We start from the raw sequence: 21,585 nt of genomic DNA, 5'->3' as shown, positions 1-21,585 counted from the left end.
AACAATCAAAGCATGATTATTCAACATTTGGTTATTATGTTCTGCTGGATCACATGTGTTCAAAGATATTTAACAGTGTTTGAGTGGTAGTGGAAGTCAAAAAGGAAAAATGACCAAGATAACACAAAAATGTTCTCAAGTGTTGGGAATACTTCACGAAAAACATCAGTTTAATACTACTGAGATGGCAGAACAGAAGATAAAAGAATAGAAAATAAATAATAATTAACAATGTTTTAATTTGAAATAAAATACCTGAGCTAAATTACCTTATGAAAACTTTATTAGAAAGAAACTTTAAAATAGTGCAGTCCTCCAACTAGTTATGCAGAAGAAATGACTGAGGAGTGAGGGTTGGCAGAGTAGTGTCTTAAATAAAAAATATCTTTGGCAGTTCCCTGATGGCTTGGTGAGTTAAGGATCCAGTGTTGCCACTGTTATGGATTGACGCAGGTTCGATTCCTGGCCTGAGAACCTCCGCATGCTGTGGGTTCAGCCAAAAAAAAAAAAAGAAAGAAAGAAAAATATCCTTGAATCTTTCAGTGGTTAGAAAAAAGAACTAGTGCCTAGAGAGAACTGGGGGGAAACTAAGACTTATGTTAGGAAACTACACAAAGATATACTCCCAAGTATTAAAAAATCTAAAGAGCCCCAAGTCATCTGCCTAATGCTAGGCTGTGGTTGTTCAACACAGATCTCTGCATCTAAAGGGAGGGAGTCAGATGAAAGAATATTAAGAAACTAATTACAATATAACCAAGACATAGCAAATAATAATAACAAAAAAATGACACTCCAATTAGGCTCTAAGTTTTAATGCTTTGCCCTTGCTTTAAACAGATACCTCATTTATTATAACCTATTTTTAATGGATGAATTTGATACCAGTTTTGTTTAGTATAAGCAAATTGCTGGAATCAAATCAATAGTACTGTGGCCTCATTATCACTATCTAAAGAGACCTGGATTCACCTTAAGAAAGTTTCACTATTACTTTTAAGTTTTAAATGGCTGGTATTCAATGAAAAAAGCAAAACTGGCCTTACATAAAAAGCCAGTTCATGATGGTTGGTGGCTCAAATTAACACTGACAAAATGGTTCTGATAAATACTTTAAGATTAAAATACACTGTTTTAGTGCTGGAGGAGTTTTGGAGAAAAGGGAACCCTCCTGCACTGTTGGTGGGAATGTAAACTGGTACAGCCACTATGGAGAACAGTTTGGAGATACCTTAGAAATCTATACATAAAATTTCCATATGACCCTGCAATCCCACTCTTGGGCATCTATCTGGACAAAACTCTACTTAAAAGAGACACATGCACGCACATGTTCATTGCAGCACTATTCACAATAGCCAGGACATGGAAACAACCCAAATGTCCATCGACAGAGGATTGGATTCAGAAGAGGTGGTATATAGACACAATGGAATACTACTCAGCCGTAAAAAAGAATGACATAATGCCACTTGCAGCAACATGGATGGAACTAGAGAATCTCATACTGAGTGAAAATGAGCCAGAAAGACAAAGACAAATACCATATGATATCACTTATAATTGGAATCTAATATCCAGCACAAATGAATATCTCCTTAGAAAAGAAAATCATGGACTTGGAGAAGAGACTTGTGGCTGCCTGATGGGAGGGGGAGGGAGTGGGAGGGATCGGGAGCTTGGGCTTATCAGACACAACTTAGAATAGATTTACAAGGAGATCCTGCTGAGTTGCACTGAGAACTATGTCTAGATACTCACATTGCAACAGAACAAAGGGTGGGGGAAAAAAAATGCATACATGTAAGGATAACTTGATCCCCTTGCTGTACAGTGGGAAAAAAATAAATAAAATAAATAAATAAATAAAATAAAATACACTGTTTTAAGAGTGACATAGTAATTAGGCATAAGTAAAGGGGAATAAAAGATGCCGGGGGGGGGGCATTCAGTTTTATTCATCTTTTTAATAAACATTTAATCACGAATCTAGTACATACCAAGCATCAATGGTGATGCCCCAAAAGAGACAGGTCATGCCCTATAGAAATTATATGTGCATAGGATAGAAAGGCATTTTGTCATCATCCTATCCTAGTTAGAAATGTGGCACATTACTAACTAGTAATGATTGGCTGGCTACTCTGAATTGAGATTATAATTATAGATCCTACAAAGTACAATGTGTGTATGTGCGTGTGGTGCGTGGAGGTGGAAGGTAATGAGGTTCAACTAAGCAAATTTAACCTTACATACAGTGATTAAAATAGTATAACATCCACTTCCCTATAAATGACTCAAAAATTTTGAAATCCCAAATAAATATTTAAATATATAAAGAAATAATTTTTAAAGTTTAGGCTCTAATATTTAAGGCTAAATAGATAAAAATATCTAAATATAAAAGGTTTCATTTAAATCTTGTTTGTTTCTAATATTATGGATTTTAAGAAAAAAGTTTTTAAATCAAACTATATATGTACTCCACATAGCTTAGAAATTAAAAAATAGGTTCATGTATGTTTTAAAAAATTCAGATAACCTGAAATCCAAGCCATCCAATCATTAAATGAAGCTTTATAGCACAATTACAAAAAAAGGTACTGTGGAGAAGAAAAAGTGAAATAATAATGAATTTCATCTTTTACTAAAGAAATTTATAATTCCACTTGACAATTTCGGAATAGGATAAAAACAAAACTGAGAGATTATTCTGCAATGCTCAAAACCAGTACAAAAGTAAAGTAAAAATTAAGCACAGGATTAGATCTTTTTCTAAGAATACTATACTTAGTAATTACATTACTAAGTTCAAAAAATTCTAAAAACAAATAGATGAACATTATATATGAGAAAAATGCATAAAAATAAAGCATTCTAAGACACATGGCTTCAAATTAAGTATTCATTTGTTCTCACAAAGAACAGCAAAAAAAAGGGGAGGATTAAAAGTCAATATTTACAAAGAACCCAGATTAACGATAATGTATATATTTTAAGCTCTGAAATAAAAAACGGTGGTATCCAGAAAACTGTTTATGTGTAAAAAGAAAAAAACACAGTCCTGATAAATGGGGTTTTTACTCTAGTCCTCATCAATCAATCTTATAATCCATCAAGCCGACAGACAGAAACCACCCAATCATTATTCAGTTGGTTATAGACGTGAAATGTTTTCTGTTTCTTTATACCAACATAAAACAGTAAGTGACAGGGGGTGGGGCAGAGATAATTTATCAACTACTTTTGATTAAACACAATTTCCTTTTAAAAACATACTTACAGCATGTTTTATACATACGCTATTATTATTAAATAGCAACACAACTATGAATTTTTCTTCAATTTCACTAAGCATAACATAGGCTAAACACTATTAAAATTAGCATTAAGGAAAAAATACAATAAAAGATTCAATTAGTCACAAATATGATTAGACAATCAAGAGAAACATACCAATCTAGCTTTGTATAAACTTTAGAAGTAAACATTTTAAGTTGACTATCATATATTACCACAAACTTAATATTAAAAAGAGTACATTAACAACAACTGCTTAAGAGATATCAGAATCTTAGCTTAACTTTCTTCTTCTTAGCATTATGAACTTAAAATCATACCCAAATTTTGCAGCAATGTCATACACTTGTTTTTCATGTTGAAGAACCTTCTCACGGTCCCCCTCAAACAGTAATGTAGCAACACTTAGCTGATTTGGATCGAATCCTTTAAACTACAAAGAAAAATTATTATTACAGATGTTTTAGCTGACAAAACAGTATCTAAATATATTTTTCTCTTTATTTCTTTTGATCTGAGCTCAAACACACCAGCTATTTAAAATATGGGCTTTGGATATTTGCATAGCAATAAGAAAAGCATGCTTAATGTACCTATTTAGATCATTACAATAGAATAGTACTATGGAAAAACACTTCATTTGGAAGTACGCCATGGTGTCGAATTGTAATGACATATTGGTATGGAAATACAAAAAATAACTTGTAACAATTATACCTGCACTAAAGAATCAAATAAAACTACCAAAATGATAAAACAAAAAAGTAGCAGGATGGCAGGTGGATGAGAAAAAACCAACAGCATCCTTACATACCACTAATAACTAAGTATCAGAAATTGGCCAATTCTTGTTCAAATTAATATACTAGTTTATTCCAATTCTAATAAAAACCTCAATAAACTTCCTAAAATGATGAGTTTCTAAAAATTTCTTAGGATAATGAACTAACAGGTATATCATGGTGATAATAAGGAAAATTCTGAAAAATAAAAAGGAGAACTAGATCGATCTATAGCAATTAAATCCATTTAATTTTCAAGAACAGAAGAATTAAAAAGAATATGAAACATTAAAATGGAGTCTAAGATAAGTATATAAGATGTCAAACACAGCAAATCAATATAAGAAAAGCAGGGAGGAGTTCCCATCGTGGTGCAGTGGTTAACAAATCCGACTAGGAACCATGAGGTTGCGGGTTCGGTCCCTGGCCTTGCTCAGTGGGTTAACGATCCGGTGCCTTGAGCTGTGGTGTAGGTTGCAGACGCGGCTTGGATCCCGCGTTGCTGTGGCTCTGGCGTAGGCCGGCGGCTACAGCTCCGATTCAACCCCTAGCCTGGGAACCTCCATATGCCGCGGGAGCGGCCCAAGAAATGGCAAAAAGACAAAAAAAAAAAAAGAAAAGCAGGGATAGGTTAATAAATGGTGCTGTCACAACTAGTTAGCAATCAGGGGAGTAGGAGATGAAGATTAATTTAGCTCTTTATCTCATACTATAAAATTAAAATAAATTCAAACAATAATAAAGAAAATTTTTAAAAATCCTATTTAACAAAAGGTGAGAGAGAAGAAAGTGGTTCTATTCATATTTCTGGAGGAAGGCAGGCTTTTCTAAGCTTAGAAATAAGTAAATAATCATAGGAAAGATAAATAACAAACTTTTGCACCAAGAAAGAAAGGAAGGAAGGAAGGAAGGAAAGAAGAAACCTTATTAAAAAAGGAGTCATCTGACTGCAAAAATTATTTACAACATTTATGACAAAGGCATCTACGAATCCCATTATTCAAAAGGCACACTGTAAACTATATTAAAAAATAAATAAATAAAATAATGAAGCTTCTACCCCTAGCAAAATAAACACAATAATCACATTCAACTAATTCACATACAAATTACACCTAGGTAACACAGGGAAATTGTCAGTCTCATTGGAGTTTTAAGAAACACCAACTAAAACACCTGGATTTTGTAAATTTAAAACGTAACGACAAAACAAAACAAAAAAAATCCCACATGCGATAGCAAGGATGCAACTGAAAAATGTCATATATATAGTGCCATGAGTCAAAAGTTTTAAAAAAATTCATACTTATATTCCATTTCTAGATATATACTATCAAGGAAAAAACTCAAACTATACAAAAGGTTATATGTATGAAACCGTTCAACACTTATTTTTAAGAACTTCAAATCTGGGAAAGCTTTTAAATTTTCTAAAATTGAATGCATGATTGATTTACTTGGTTCAATATTTATTCCAACATGAAAAATAACAACTATAAAATGCACACAACAACATGGAAAAACATAATAGGTTTGTGTGAGGAAGAAAAGGCAGGAAACAAAAATTAATAACCTAAGCATTAAAAAAATTCTTACCTTTGTAATATAAAACTTTTTTAATCCATCCAAAAATGATGTAAAAATAGAGGAAACCTGAGGTTTAAGAGCATGACCTAAGAAGAAAAAAGTTCATTTTTTAAATTAAAAGCAAATTTTATGTTTTCAGAAGAGCAAGAGGCTACTTTATTATCCTAAAAGAAAGTGAACATTTTCATGACTTTAGTTTTTAAAATCACCCTATATTATCATGGAACACATTGATATTATCTACATCTTATATCTTAGCTTGTCTTTCAAAAGTCACAAACAACTTTTTGTGTACAAAACTCCTTGGGTTTTTTAAAAACTCAAATTACTATAGGTAATTAATACTACACATAGTTCAGGTTACCTTTCAATGGTACAGTTTATACATAGTAAAATCACTTCATTAATTTATTTCATTAGGAACACCCACTGGTGGCTAGTTCTACTTTTATTTTTTTTAATTATGCAGAAACCATTCAGAACTATAACCAAATATGGAGTCAATGCCAAGTTTAAGGTTGTTTCTTAATTAATTCTTATTTCACCCAGAATTCTGGGCATAAAACTAGTAATTGTTTCCTTAATCACACCCAGAGAGTTAAAATTGCCAAAAAAAACATAAATGGTGTCTCAAAGTCTATTAAATTAACATCTTTGCCTGAGGATTGAGCTTAATTGAGTGAAAGTCTTTTACTGTGTTCTTGTTATTTTTAGAGTAGCAACTTTTTAACTCCCATGACTGTTACATTTAAGAGTCATGCATCTGGCCTTAGTACTATGACACCAATTCAGAAAAATGTGGCATCCCATTTATACAGAATTTTCATAAAGAAATTTTTTTTTCTTTTTTTTTCTTTTTTTTTTCGGGCTGCACTTGTAGCATTATGGAAGTTCCCGGGCTAGGGGTTGAATCAGAGCTACAGCTGTCAGCCTACATCTCAGTCACAGCAATGCTGGATCCTTAACACATAGAGCAAGGCCAGGGATTGAATCTGTATCCTCATGGATGCTAGTCGGGTTCATTTCCGCTGAGCCACAACAGGAACTCCAATTTTCATAAAGAATTCAAAGCCTCTGGTAAATCTAAAATTGTCTGGATTTTGTTTTTTTAAATGCAAGATCCCTTCTTTAAAATAGGTATGAAGAGCAAACTAGTTTTTTTGAAGGAGAGAGAGAGATTTCTGGAGGGAAAACTCACTTGCAGTCTTTTTCCCAATCTTTTTAAAATTTATTTATTTATTTATTTATAAATAAATTTTTTTAACCGAAGAGTTTACTGCTTTTATTCTCTTCTGGAAATTTTTTTTTTTTTTGTCTATTTGCTATTTCTTGGGCCACTTCCGCGGCATATGGAGGTTCCCAGGCTAGGGGTCTAATCGGAGCTGTAGCCACCAGCCTACGCCAGAGCCACAGCAACGCGGGATCTGAGCTGTGTCTGCAACCTACACCACAGCTCACGGCAACGCCGGATCGTTAACCCACTGAGCAAGGGCAGGGACCGAACCCGCAACCTCATGGTTCCTAGTCGGATTCGTTAACCACTGCGCCACGACGGGAACTCCTTCTTCTGGAAATTTTATTTTTTTTAGCCATTCCTTCTTTTAAATGATTTTTATTTTTTCCATTATAGTTGGTTTACAGTGTCCTGTCAATTTTCTACTGTTCAGCAAGGTAAGTCACACATACACATATACATTCTTTTTCTCACATTATCCTCCATCAAGCTCCATCATGACATTCTTTTTTTTTTAAAACGAGAATCTGAACCTATAATATTTATTACATTCTTATGGATTACAATAAGAAATTATATTACATAAAAGACTAAGTAACATTACGTCTTAACCAGAAGTTAAGAGTTGGATATCCATGTTATAACTGAACAGAGCAAAAAACAAAAAATGAAAGGCAGATAAGATAGACATCAACCTAGCAATCTTTTTGAGATTCTGGGTCACAGGAGGTTTATTTAGGGATTATTTTTTCTTTTATTGTAACCTGTCAGAGATGTTCTCTAGCATAACCAGTACTTTTAAAAATTATCATTTCTACCATGGATAAAAGTAAATATAATATATCACCAAAATATTCACTTCCTATTCCCAAAAGAAATTCATCCTACTTTAACAGCAACTGTAAGAAAATATATAAACATAAATGTGTAAGCGTGTGTACCTGTTCCTCATACAAGACTTCTGGTCCATGCACAATGCACAATGTATGAGGATTGCACAATGTATGAGGATTCTAAATATTACTACTCTGATGTGGAACAATCCTTAAGGGTATATGTTCATTTGATCACGTTGAAATTTATTTACTTATTTTTACTTTTTAAAATGGCCATACACATGGCATATGTAAGTTCCCAGGCCAGGGACTGAACCCAAATTGCAGCTGTGACCTACACCTCAGTTGTGGCACTACCATATCCTTTAATCCACTGCACTGGGCCAGGGACTGAACCAGCACCTCTCCAGTGACCCAAGTCAGGTTCTTAACCCACTGCACCACAGCAAGAACTTCTATCACATTGAAATTTATATACACAACTTCTATTAGCACTACTGTGAGTTAGTCACATGTATCCCTAATACCAAGCTGACATGATAGCTCTGAAACATAATTATTGTAAAAGTGATACTGACTTTTAAGTGGGTCAAGTATTAGCATTAACTAAGAGGATACTGTTATCCTTTACTTTTTTTTTTTTTGTCTTTTCTAGGGCCACACCTGTGGCATATGGAGGTTCCCAGGCCAGGGGTCGAATAGGAGCTATAGACGCTGGCCTACGCCAGAGCCTCAGCAACGCAGGATCTGAGCCACATCTTCGACCTACACCACAGCTCACAGCAACGCCGGATCCTTAACCCACTGAGCGAGGTCAGGGATTGAGCCCGCAACCTCATGGTTCCTAGTCAAATTCATTTCCACTGCACCAAGACAGGGATCTTCAGCTATTGTGTTTTTAAATTTACTAGCTGAACAGTTTGATTAATGAATTCTGTGTTATTATAATGTTAAATTATTTTATTTAATTAATTAATTTATTTATTTTTAGGGCCTCGCTTGTGGCACACAGAAGTTCCCAGGCTAGGGGTCGAATTGGAGCTGTAGCTGCAAGCCTACGGCATAGCCATGGCAACATCAGATCCAAGCAGCCTGTGTGACCTACCCTGCAGCTGGCAGCAACACTGGATCCTTAGCCCTCTGAGCAAGGCCAGGGGTCACACCCGCATCCTCATGGATACTAGCCAGGCTCTTAACCCACTAAGCCACAATGGGAACTTAAATAATTTCAAAAGATTCAATAAATATATTTCAAAGAAATGCTCTGAAGCACTGGAAAATGTCTTGGGCTTTGGAGTCAGAGAGATTTGGGTTCAATCCCAGATCCACCACCTATGACTTGGGGACACTGGCCAAAACATTTAACCTTTGAATTGTTTATAAACTGGAAATGCAACCTTGAGGAATGCTGTGTGCTGACAATGTGCTTGGCACTGCACTATTCACTATTCAAGATTTGTTTACACTCTTTTGCTAACTTGATGATTTAAGTTGATCAACACTGAAGTTACCTGTTATGTTAATAGGTACAGGACACATATAAAAGAATAAGAAACATCTCCTAAATCTGATGAATGTTAGTTCTCAGGGAGTATATGTAGACTATTTCAATGTACTCCATGATATATCTCATTTCAATATATTGAAAATGTATTATTTCAATATAATATATTAAGGGCTGTGTCATGGGAATGGGGTGATAATAAAAATATTAACAATCAATAGTAAGGCTTGCACTTTGTTAACAACCAACATGGTACAAACATTGCCCAATCAGCCAGTACAAGGTCTCAGACACCCCTTGCTGTGCTATGAGTTACTCTTCAGTTCAATATTTATGAACCAAGATGGGATACACAGATGGGAAGGCCTCAATGAATACTGAGAGATCTAAAAGTTTAGAGAGCCAAGAGGTATATCGGATCTATATTTCCGAAGATCACTTTGGTAGCCAAGTAAAGGGCAGAGGGAAAGCAGACACAGTAAAGACTAGAGAGGATAGAACCAACCTTAGAGCATGTTCCTAGGTATAAAAAATGAGAATGGGGAACAGAGATGACAGCCAAAAGGATTTTTTTCTTCAAACCTTCATTTTAAAATAGTTATAAATGCCAGTTAAAAGTAAAATCTGGCCATACTGTAATTAATTTTATAAAGGTGTCTATGTCTAACATAGTTTACTACTATAATAGCATATAAATGGATAACACAGTCTTATTAATCACATACTTGGCTCTCTGAATACAGGCCAAAAGACAGGTGGCTTGATTTCTAATTGATTTAACTATTTCATTATTTATAGGATACATTTATCTTAAAGTTTTATCAGTAGTATATAGTATTTTTAGTTTGTTTTTTTGTTTGTGTTGTTGGTTTTTGTTTTCTTTTTATGGCCACACCTGTGGCATATGAAGCTCCCAGCTGGGGTTCAAATCAGAGCTGTAGCTGCAGACCTACATCACAGCCACAGAAACACTGGATCTGAGCTGCAGTTGCAACCTATGTTGCAGCTTGCAGCAACACCAGATCTTTGACCCACTGAGCAAGGCCAGAGATTGAACCTGTATCCTTATGGAGACAGTGTCAGGTCCTTAACCCACTGAGCCACGAAGTGTATTCCTAGAAAAATCTAACTTTTAAAATGAACCCTTAATATGTCATTAACCTGAGTTCCTTAGCTCGATTTCTATATAATTCAAATAATCATTTTTCCCTAAATTAAAATCTACACTACTCTTAGACCAAACAAATGCTTGCCTTTAGTATTTATTATTGAGCAATTTTTTGGGGACTATCTTGAGGGTACTTAAATTGTATAAATTAATTCCCAAACTAGATTTCAGCATATGGAAAAATTCAGAAGCAACAAAACTAGAATAAGATGATAAGTTGTATCAGAATGTTTAGTACTTTGAGCAAAATAGGAAGAAAAAGAAAAACAGTTAACTGTTACTGAATTCTCCACCTGAATATTCAATGGACACCTTAAATAAAACTCACTGTAACGTCTTTTCCCCAAAATCTCTTGTTCTAGACCGTCATTCAATACACACAATCAATCAAACTCTTCCCCCTTTATTTAACCTTCCACATCCAGTTGGAAAACTGTTCTTTGGAAAATCTAACCTTACTCTCTATCTCCACTGCTGCTGCCTTGAACAAGGCCCCCAATATTTGCCTCTTTAACTATTTTGAATCTTCCTCCATGCTTGCGCCATTCTAATCCATCCTGCATAATGTGGGCAGAATGAGCTTTCTAAGATGCAAAGCGGATTACTGTATTCTCTCTGCAACATATCCTTCTACTGACAAGATGAAGTCCAAATCTATCCTGTAAAGCCCTAATCCACCCATCCAGCTTTCTCTCTTAAAACTAGTTACACCCTCCTCTCTACGTGAGCCACACAGAACCATTTAAAGCCTAAATGCGCCTCTGAAGTCTTACAATTTCACATTTTTTTCCTAAGTGAACAAAAACTTGGTAGGAAAGAAGAGACCATCTCAGGCAAACTTCTATTTACCCTTTAATATTCAGTTTAAGCATCACTCCTTCAAGAAGCCTTTTCCTACCCTGAACTCCACTCAAGCAAAATCAAGCAGGACCAACCACTCCTTCATTTGCACTCATTCATTTATATAATCATCTGTCCTCATTAGACTGAGAGCTTTCTGAAGGACATGAACTCTGAGTTATCTTTTATAACTCTGTACTCAGTACTCTTCTTGGTACATAACTGGTATTTCATAAATTTTTGTAGCTTAATGACCAGATTTTAAACTCACCAAACTGAAATTGCTGGTTGTCCATGAGACGAATAGATGCAGGAGCACATCTCTGTTTTAGAAAGAAAAAAATGTGATACAAATTTAATACAGTACAGAAGCTAGACAGGCAGAAAATGAACGTCATCTTTCTGTATCTGAGATTCAGAGCTTAGTTCCTAAGGATATATACTGGAAAAAAAGTCTTAACTTTCTACATAATTTTATGACAACAAATAAAACATCATTGGCCTCTATAAAATATTCGGAGAGGAGAAATCTATGTACACAATATATATGGTACATCCACATGTTGCCAGATCTTTATCAGCAACAAGATCTGCTTAATGCCTAGCAAAGACCTAATGAAATACCTAAAGGAAATATTATCCTTAAAAGTGGACTATTCTAGAACAAAGTAGATATTTAATAGACTAAAATCAATGCCTAGAGTATTATGCCATTTATGAACTATAAAATGTCATTGGACACTTTTACACTTTTAGAATGAGGAAGATGAGGGTGCCATTTTTGTGGGCCAAAGCACTTTAAAAATTTATATGTGATGTCTTCGGAGATAACCCTAGGATCTGTTCTTTCTTTTTTTCCTTCTCATAATCCACTTTAAATAGAATAACTATCAGACAATGTCCAGAATTCTAAGATTTTTCAAGGTTACTTGTATGAAAACGGCAACAAATCTTGAAGTATAACATTATGTATCTAAAAACATCTAAAGTTGTACCAGTGCAAGGCACACACTAAAAACTACAAGGAAGGAAAAATGAAGAAAGCAAACATTCCTAATAATTTTATGATTACAACACTATCATACAAATGCTAGCAAGGTTTAAGTTAGCTACAGTTTTTCCATAGAATTATAATGAGTGTCACCCTAAATGAGAATTTTATATTCTATGCCACTTTTTAACATGGTTAAACTTCCACAAGAGGTTGCTTTCAGATCACAAAATTTTGTCGAATATCATAAAGTTTTTAAACACTTATCAATAAAATTTTTATCAACACAATATTGAGATTTATGAGACTCACTCAAAAGAATAAAACACAAACCTTAACTGTGTTACAATATTTTTGCTATTATGTGCTTTTACCTGAATACTTAATTTTATAAAACCACTCATAATATAGATTTTATTTTACTCAAATAAAGACTGGTTAGATTCTTATTTTGAACACTGTATAATTTATTTACTCGTAAGTCTACATTTTGAAAATGTCACTGTCAAATCTAAAGAAACAGTATTAGGTAATTTTATACACTTAGCATAACAACTTGCTGCCTTTCAATTTTATAAAATCCTATTGTGTACAAGCTGTTTTATTATTTTATTTTTATTTTTATTTTTTTTACAAGCTGTTTTAATATGCCTTTATTTAATATAAGAAACAGCCCTGTCAGAGTAGCAGAATTGGTATTACCCCAGTTTTACTGATAAGGACACAAGAATCAGAGTGATTAAAGACTTGCCTGAGGTCAGATGACTATAAAACAGTAAAGAGAGAACAAGGACCAAGGTATCCTAACTGCTTGGAGATAGGAATGATATTTCAAATACACCACAAAGCCTCAAAAAGAAACCACAAACACACAAACATACTTATATACACAGAGATTTAAAGTCATATTTGAAATAAAAATTACATGAAAACTCTTATCTGCTACTGCGCAATATTATTAAAAGTATAATATTTATAATAAAATCAAAAATCTACGACCTGAGTAGTTTCAAATCTTGGTATAAAGATATCTTTATAGTTGGGTTAATACTTTTAAAAGGAAAATCAATTTTCCTGAAATTTTTTTTTCTGGAATTTTTTTCTATTAAAACAGGTATATCAACTTCTAATAAAATGTATGAAACTTGATTAGATCAAGTTTCTTTTCTTCACAAACCAAACAGAATATCATATAAGCACACCAGTAAAATATGAGGAAGAATTCATGGCCATTCTGTCATTATTAGAAAAAAAAAAAACCTTTTAGTAGTTTCTGTTGTGACTCAGCAGAAACAAATTTGACTAGTATTCCCAAGGATGCAGGTTTGATCCCTGCGCTCAGTGGGTTAAGGATCCGGCATTGCTGTGAGCTGTGGTGTGGGGCACAGACGCAGCTCAGATCCTGTGTTGCTGTGGCTGTGGTGTAGGCTGGCAGCTGTAGCCCTGATTCGACACCTAGCCTGGGAACTTTCATATGCTGCGAGTGTGGCCCTAAAAAGACAAACAAACAAAAAACCTTTAAATTTCTACCAACAACCTGTAAATTCCATCTCTTACTGCCACCCAGATTCTACTAATGACAGGTGTTATTAATGAAAACAATGCACATAGGCACACATATATCAGAACATGGAAAAAAGTATATTACATTTATAATAAATTTCTAATGAAACTCTGAAACAACTAAAATATGATTTGTAAGTTTTGATAAAATCTTAGTTCGAAAAGGCTATCCACAAAATACCTTTTGGGACAACTGGAATAATTGATTATAGAATAAATACTGGATGGCATTCAAAAATTACTGCTGGACTCACAGATAGAACAAACTAGTGGTTATCGGGGGGGATGGAATAGGGAAGGAAGTGGCAATATAGAGGTGGAGAAGTGGAAGCATAAACTACTGGGTGATAGGCTCAAGGATGTACTGTACAACATGAGGAATATAGGCAGTATTTTGTAATAACTGTAAATGGAAAGCAATCTTTCCATTACAGTTACAATTTTTAAAAATGGTATTAAAAATTCAAAAATTAATTTTAAAAAGAAATTACTGCTGATTTTCTTAGACACGATAATGGTATTATGGCTATAAAGAAGAACACCTTCATTCTCTAAAGATGTATTTGGAGGTCTAATGTCATGATGTTTGCAACTTAATATCAAATGGTCTAAAAAACAGATACGAACATATAAAACAAACAGAGCATGAGTTCCTGCTGTGGTTCAATGGGTTAAGAATCCAGCTACAGTGACTCAGGTCACCACAGAGGCATGGGTTTGATCCCTGGCCTGGAGCACAGGGTTAAAGGATCTGGTGACGCTGAAACTGCAGTGTTCTAGGTTGCAGCTGGGGCTTGGATTCAATCCCTGGCCCTGGTACTTCCATATTTCTTGGGAGTGGCCATAACATTTTTTCTAAAAAAAAAACAGAAAAAAGTTAACAATTGTTTCATGTATAAGATGGATATACAGGTGATCACTGTACTAGTCTTTCAAGTTTCTGTATGTTTAAAAATTTCAAATTAAAAAGTTGGAAAAATAAGTAAGAAACATGCTTCAGGGTAGTTGTTATCTATAGCAACTGATATTCAATTGTATTGAACATGCTTTGACAGCTGAGTCATACAAACTAGTCAGTCATTCACTATTCCTATTTATACTAAGGCAGAGTAGACAGTTACAATCAAAAGAGGAAAAAAAAGCCAAAGAGTTTTTTGCATTCAGATAATAAATATTAAATCTGTTTTCAACACAGACTTTTTAAAAATTATCAAAATCAAACCACCAACAGCTTTATTAAGGCTCATGTTTTAACAGTGCTACATTCTTAAAAAAATTCAGTGAATGGAGTATTTCAGTTACTCTCACAAATTCTCATTAAGCACTCAAATTGAAACACAGCATCTAGATTGCTTTAGATTCTCTGGCAATTGATAATTTGTAAATGACTGTACAGCATTCTAAAAATGCAAAGGAGGAAAAGTTTCTTAGAATTTTGAATTAAAAGTCAAGACATATAGTTAAATAGGACCTATGCTTAAAATTAGGTAACATTTCAATTGTTATAAAACTAATTTGGTAAGTTAAAAAAACTCAAAATATCTTCTTTAAAAGTTAAAGACATCCAAATTCTGAGAATTAGAGCTCTAAGTTCAATCCCATGCCATTCAAATAAGTTCCACTAGAGCATTCCATAGACAAGGAGAGGGGAAAAGGGTCCTTGAGTTAAAGTGACCCCTGGTGGTAGGTAATCAGAACTAACCTGAGGGAGTATTTTTAATAGTGGGTGAATGATATAAGGGGTTTAAGGAATACGCAAACAAAAACAGCTTAGAGTTAATGAAATAACTGATTTCGTTTTTACTATGAAAAATCATCCTTACCAAAATCTCATGTCAGCTGGCTTGTACTTTATACTTGGTAAACAGTCTAAAAAGATATGAGTTAACGCATTACGGTCTAATAAAAAAAAGTACCACTGTCTTTGTTGTATCTGAGCAAAGAAGAAATAACCACAGTGACCTCAAAGTATGGGTATAAGATTGACTAAAATTGCTGGTAATTTCTTCCCTTTAATGATGCTATAACCAGGAATTTACTTGAATATATAACCTGAAAAATAAAAAACAACCACTCTGATTCGTCTTTTTACTTAGTAGAATTCTCTGCACTAATTTAAAAAGAAATCTTTTCTCAACCTATTTTCTAAAAAGAATAATTCCTATAAGAAACCCATGAGGAGTTCCCTTGTGGTACAGGGGTTAAGGATCCGGTATTGTCACTGCTATGTCTCAGACTGCTGCTGTGGCACAGGTTTGATCCCTGGCCCAGGAACTTTTGTGTGCTATGGGTGCTGCCAAAAATAAACCAAAAACCAAAACCAAAACACCCACACCCACATAAAAAGATTTCAGCAAAATTTGTTTTTATGGAACTAAGACATGTTTCATGGCCAAAAAAAAAAAAAAGGAAAAACAGAACTTGCACTTCAGATGACACATTATTCAAGGAGGTATCTTAGTTGATAGTAATGGCAAAAGAAATTCAATACTAGCATGTTTCATATGTCTACAGGAATTCTTCTATTCTAACTTCATGAAGATAAACCACAAAACATAAGCCCTGAGTGGCAGTCCCATATCTCTGGTATCTTGTTTAAAAAATGAATTATCTTAGAAGTGAAAAGGTTTGTTCCTTCAAGGAATAAATCAAATTTTTAGCATAGAATCTAGAATGCCCCAAATTCCTGAGCCTTAAAACTATTTTGGAAATAGCCTACTAATCCATACTCTATCAGAGCTAATGCTTCAATACCAAACCCCTGTACACAACTATACAAAAACTTAACCACAGAAAATTTATTATAACATGCAGTATCTTCAGTAACTACTAGAAAACAAAAGTTATGTCTATTTAACTTACATAATATCAATTGCACTATGTTGGATATAAAGTTAAAAGCATAATATCCTACATAAAAAGCACAATGAAATAACTAATTTAATTAATAAATTAAAGCTTAAGAGTTCAAAAAAAGGATATATGAATGAAGAGAATTCTGTTAAATATAAATTTCTAAATATAAGAGCTTAAAAAGTTTAAAATGCAGACAGAATTAGTTCTTTCTCCAAGAAATCAGAATTGAAACCACAGATCACATCATGCAGTATTTAAGGCTGTTGGTATAACTGGATACTCCTATTGGAAACAACATACTGGCTTACAACTAGGAGACTACATTGTAAACATGAATTTTTTTTAACAAGAGAATAATCTCTTGGTTTTAAAGAATGAAACAATACATAATACAAGGCTATATTTCCCTCCATTTACATTAAGAGAGGGGCCAAAAGTTAATGCCAAACACTCTCCTAGTCATAATTTTACCTTTTCAGTTTAGTAAAGGTGTAATGACTAACATGTCTCATAACTGTCCTCAAGCTTGATACCTTTTGCTGGATCACACAGTAAAGAATCCAATTAACCAAACACTTGGCTAGGTTAGTCTCTCTGCTTCAGAGGGAGAAAAACATGGTGCCAAAAAATGATTTAAAATAACAATTCCATTTTCTATATGTAACAAATTATCTCTAAGAATTATCACTGAATATAAATAAGCTTTAAACGTTTTATAATATATGTGCTAAACTTAATTCCTTTCAATTTATTTGAACCCCTCCAGGATAAATCAAGTTAAAATCTGAACAATTTAGTTTGAAGTGTCAAACATAAACTATGTATGTCTTCTGAAATTAAGGTCTAAACTCACTAAGAAACAAAAACAAAAAACACCCTATCAGTTTAAAATTGTTTAAAATAAGTGATGATAGGTAGAAAGAGCCACCCCTTGTCAAAAAAAAAAAAAAAAAAAAAAAGCTGCCTTTTAATCTGTAATTCTAAAAACCTAGTTCTGATACTGAGTAATACAGTTTTCAGAGGAATGCATCCTAATCCATGCCACACACACACACACACACACACACACACACACACACACACCAGTCAATGTCTCCTGTTAATGGAACAAATTGGTCCTCTCTCAATACCATAAGGCATAACTCCTAAGTTTTTATTAGTGGGGAGTGGGGTCAGATCCCAAACTTTAAGTTGCTTTTGAATTTGCTTCAATACCCAGTGTTCCTTCAGACCATGTAGAAACATAAATTTTTAAACAAACAATAAAAAGAGAATAAAACATTTTATCAGACACTGATACTCTGATTAAAAAACACAATTTTCCCCCTCTTGAGAGACTACTGCAGGAAATCTACTCTCCAAGAAAAATCTTAAAAGTCACTTACCCATCTACTGAATAAAGTTGGAGATTCTACTGGACTGCTACTCATGAGATTAGAATCACATTAATCTTCCACTAAATCTTCCTTTCTAGTTCCTCACAAGGCAGTAAAGTACTGAAAGTACAATTCCTCACACGGACAAAGATCAGATGAGTGACCCTAGTAGAATCCTGCTGCCAGTATAAAGTTGCTTATTTCCTTCAGTAAGAATAGTAATAAAAATATACAGAGCCCACTTTGCTATTTGTGAACAACCACGTCTGCTCCTTTCCAAAAGATACTCATCCAAAATACAGTTTCCCATTGCAAAAGCAACTTGAGTCTGGAAATACTGCAAAAATGGAAGTGCTATGAAATGACAGTGAGGAATTGCAAGCAGCCAACTCATTATTCAATCAAGAATTTGGCACAACCGTAAACCATGTACCATCTATTTTAATGGATCTTAATTCTCTTGCTATCAGCTGAAATTCCAAATCACAAATTGAACAATGACTAGTGCCAAAGCCTGATAATTTTCTCAATTTTTCTGCTTGAGAATACTGTTATAAAGCAAGACAGCACATAAAGTACCATTCTTGCCACATGAGATTTGTACATTCTATAAGCTAATATACAAATGCCTGGTATAGCCCATAATACATTTACTGACTTCCTTCCAAGGAAGGTAACATTAATGCTTCTCTATATGTACATCATAACAAGAGTAAAAAATGCAGGTTTCTCAAACAGTGGAGTATCTCCAAATCCCAGTAGCTGCTCTTAGCAATTGTTTCATTCATAAGAGTAATAGTATTTGAGAATAAAATATTATCTAGGCTTTTTAGTCGGTTTCAAGCAAGCTTTCTAGTCACATGGTATTTATATATCTAAAAGTTGTCTATTACTAATTATACAGAACCAAATTATTAAAATTATAGATTAGAAATGAGCTTTTTGATGGGGCTTTTAACCATATGATGGCACTTTCTATCAATCATCACTTTTATTTATTCCAAGATATATAACCAATATAGTCTTGTGTAGTAGATTTAGATTATGGTTATATTGTGAATATTCAAAGAATTTTTTCAAAAACTAAAGAGAAATTTTTACAGACTTATACAAGGATAAAGAAGAATGTTACCACCTACTTTTCATTAGCACATGAGAAGCATATTTTGTGTGTGTGTGTGTGTGTGTGTGTGTGTGTGTGTGTCTTTTTAGGGCTGCATCCGTGGCATATGGAAGTTCTCAGGCTAGGGGTCAAATCAAGCTATAGCAGCCAGCCTATGCCACAGCCATAGCAACTCGGGATCCGAGCCAAGTCTGCGACCTACACCCCAGATCAGGGCAAGGCTGGATCCTTAACCCATTGAGCACGGCCAGGGATTGAACCTGCATCATCACGGATGCTAGTCAGATTCATTTCCGCTGAGCCACGACAGGAAATCCCAGAAGTATATTAAATTCTAACAAAACTACATCAAACTGCACCAACTATTTATGTTTAAATCAAATATTTCTATTTTAATGAAATTATAAATTTAGTATTTTGACACATTCGTACATCATTTCTCATTAATAAAACCTAAGATAGATTTACATGTGAGTATTTGCACTGTGGAAGAGCAGCTGGAACACTCAGGAAAGCATAAAATACATCTACTTTTATGCCAAAGATCACATAACAATACCTTTTAACAAGTCTACTCAGTCTGTGTTCTACAGAGTGGAGATACTATGAAGGGGCAGAGCTGACCATCACAGCCTAAATGTGACATTAAAATCTTCTATTGAAAATATATACAAATCAGACTAGTTTTATTAATTCTATAATTATTTTCAAAAAGCTAACTGGCATTCATATTTATTTTGCCATAAAAAACAGAGGCAACAGTGGTCAATTTTAAAAATGACATTCAACATTTGAATGAGAGACAAATTATAAACTATATCCTTAATAATATAGTTTTTCTTGGAGGGGAAATAGTCAATCTTGACAAAGATGAAGAGTAAATAAAAACCAAAGTACTTAACACAAAGAATGAATTATAATACAAAGTGAAAACACTAGAATAAAAAAAAAATTCATTAAGAAACATTTGAAATTAATCAGAAAATATATGCTATTTATGGAAAATATTTGGTTTTGATTTTAAATAGGTGAATTTAGTTATGTTCTTAAAAACAACACAAAAAACCTAGTCTCCTTTTCTTCTAGCTATGAATTCACAGGCAAAATCATAAGGCTCTGAAGGTAGTACTTCTATTTCTTAATACCCGGGGTGTCAAATTTAAAGTTACTTCCTTGGCCTTTAGGTGATGGAAAATTTTGGCAACAAGTATCAGAACACACTGGAACTTTATTGTTCAGTGCTTGAATATTTACTTCTAAAACTTATTTCTACTCCTTTATTCAATAATTCTACTTTTAAATATCATTGCTATCTCATTAATTAAGCAAACATCACATAATACTTATACATTCTAGCTCCCTAACCATAAAATTATATCTTCAGCATTAAAGTGAATTAGGAAAGCTTAGGTAAAGATTTCAACAACATTTGTTTCTACTTTAACCACCAAAGTAACCTGCCACAAGTTCAAGAATATTCAATCTAGTATTACACCTCTTTTTTTTTCTTTTTTTTGTCTTTTTGCCATTTCTTAGGCCGCTGCTCTCGCAGGATATGGAGGTTCCCAGGCTAGGGGTCTAATCAGAGCTGTAGCTGCCGGCCTACACCAGAGCTGCAGCAATGCAGGGTCCAAGCTGCGTCTGCAACCTACACCACAGCTCACGGCAACGTTGGATCCTTAACCCTCTGAGCAAGGCCAGGGATCAAACCGGCAACCTCATGGTTCCCAGTTGGATTCGTTAACCACTGAGCCACGACAGGAACTCTGTATTACACCTCTTTTAAAACTCTCCTTTCACCTAGGGGTAAGACAACCACGATCAGGAGGCCTATGGCTAAACCTGATGGGAGAAGAAGCAATCTAATGAAAAGAATTGAAATTACTCAGAAATTATAAAAATTACCCCCGTCAACTGTTTAGGTAATCATATAGTTTAGGTCATCATATAGTTGTACTTCCTAAAAGTGGGAAACTGTCAGCAAGAGTGAGTGTCTCAGAAGGCAAAACTGAGTGTGTGGAATAAAGAACAATGGAATGGTAAGTATGTGGGTAAGTGTAACTTTTTTTTTTTTGCTCATCTTATATTTCTTTAAAACATCAATAGTGGTTCTCCTGGGATGCTAGGAAGATATGAGACTCTTTACCACTTTCTATTCCAGGACTTTAAGAAGTCCACAATGAATATGGAGTACTTGCTAGATACTCTTTGTCCTCGTCAGATCCTCCCTCCGCCCCATTCTGGGTACTCAGAAGCTGACCTCTATGGGTCGTATCAGAGAGCTCCCTTTCAAGTTGGGTTATTAGAGAACTCTACAAAGTCTTGGAGAAAATAAGAAGAAAGAGGCAGAAGTACATTCCCTTGAATTCCTCCCTGCTGGGAAATACTGAAATAAGATTTTTTTTCACAAACCATTGTAGTTTAA

At 34.1% G+C, this 21,585-nt stretch overlaps 1 protein-coding gene across 3 annotated transcripts in view; it reads right to left on the bottom strand.

Moving 5' to 3' along the window:
- The window catches only part of AGPS (alkylglycerone phosphate synthase), a 141,843-nt gene that overhangs the window by 39,438 nt on the left and 80,820 nt on the right, over positions 1-21,585 (bottom strand). For all 3 annotated transcript variants that reach the window (XM_047772953.1, XM_047772954.1, XM_047772955.1), the window contains exons 12-14: positions 11,523-11,574; positions 5,679-5,755; positions 3,621-3,733 (exon numbers count right to left, since the gene is read on the bottom strand). In XM_047772953.1, the coding sequence (XP_047628909.1) occupies positions 3,621-3,733; positions 5,679-5,755; positions 11,523-11,574 (242 nt within the window). The remainder of the gene's footprint in view (positions 1-3,620; positions 3,734-5,678; positions 5,756-11,522; positions 11,575-21,585) is intronic.

The sequence above is a fragment of the Phacochoerus africanus genome, chromosome 3 (genome assembly GCF_016906955.1).
Source record: "Phacochoerus africanus isolate WHEZ1 chromosome 3, ROS_Pafr_v1, whole genome shotgun sequence".
Lineage (NCBI taxonomy): Eukaryota > Metazoa > Chordata > Mammalia > Artiodactyla > Suidae > Phacochoerus > Phacochoerus africanus.
This window is presented reverse-complemented; position numbering and strand designations above follow the sequence as displayed.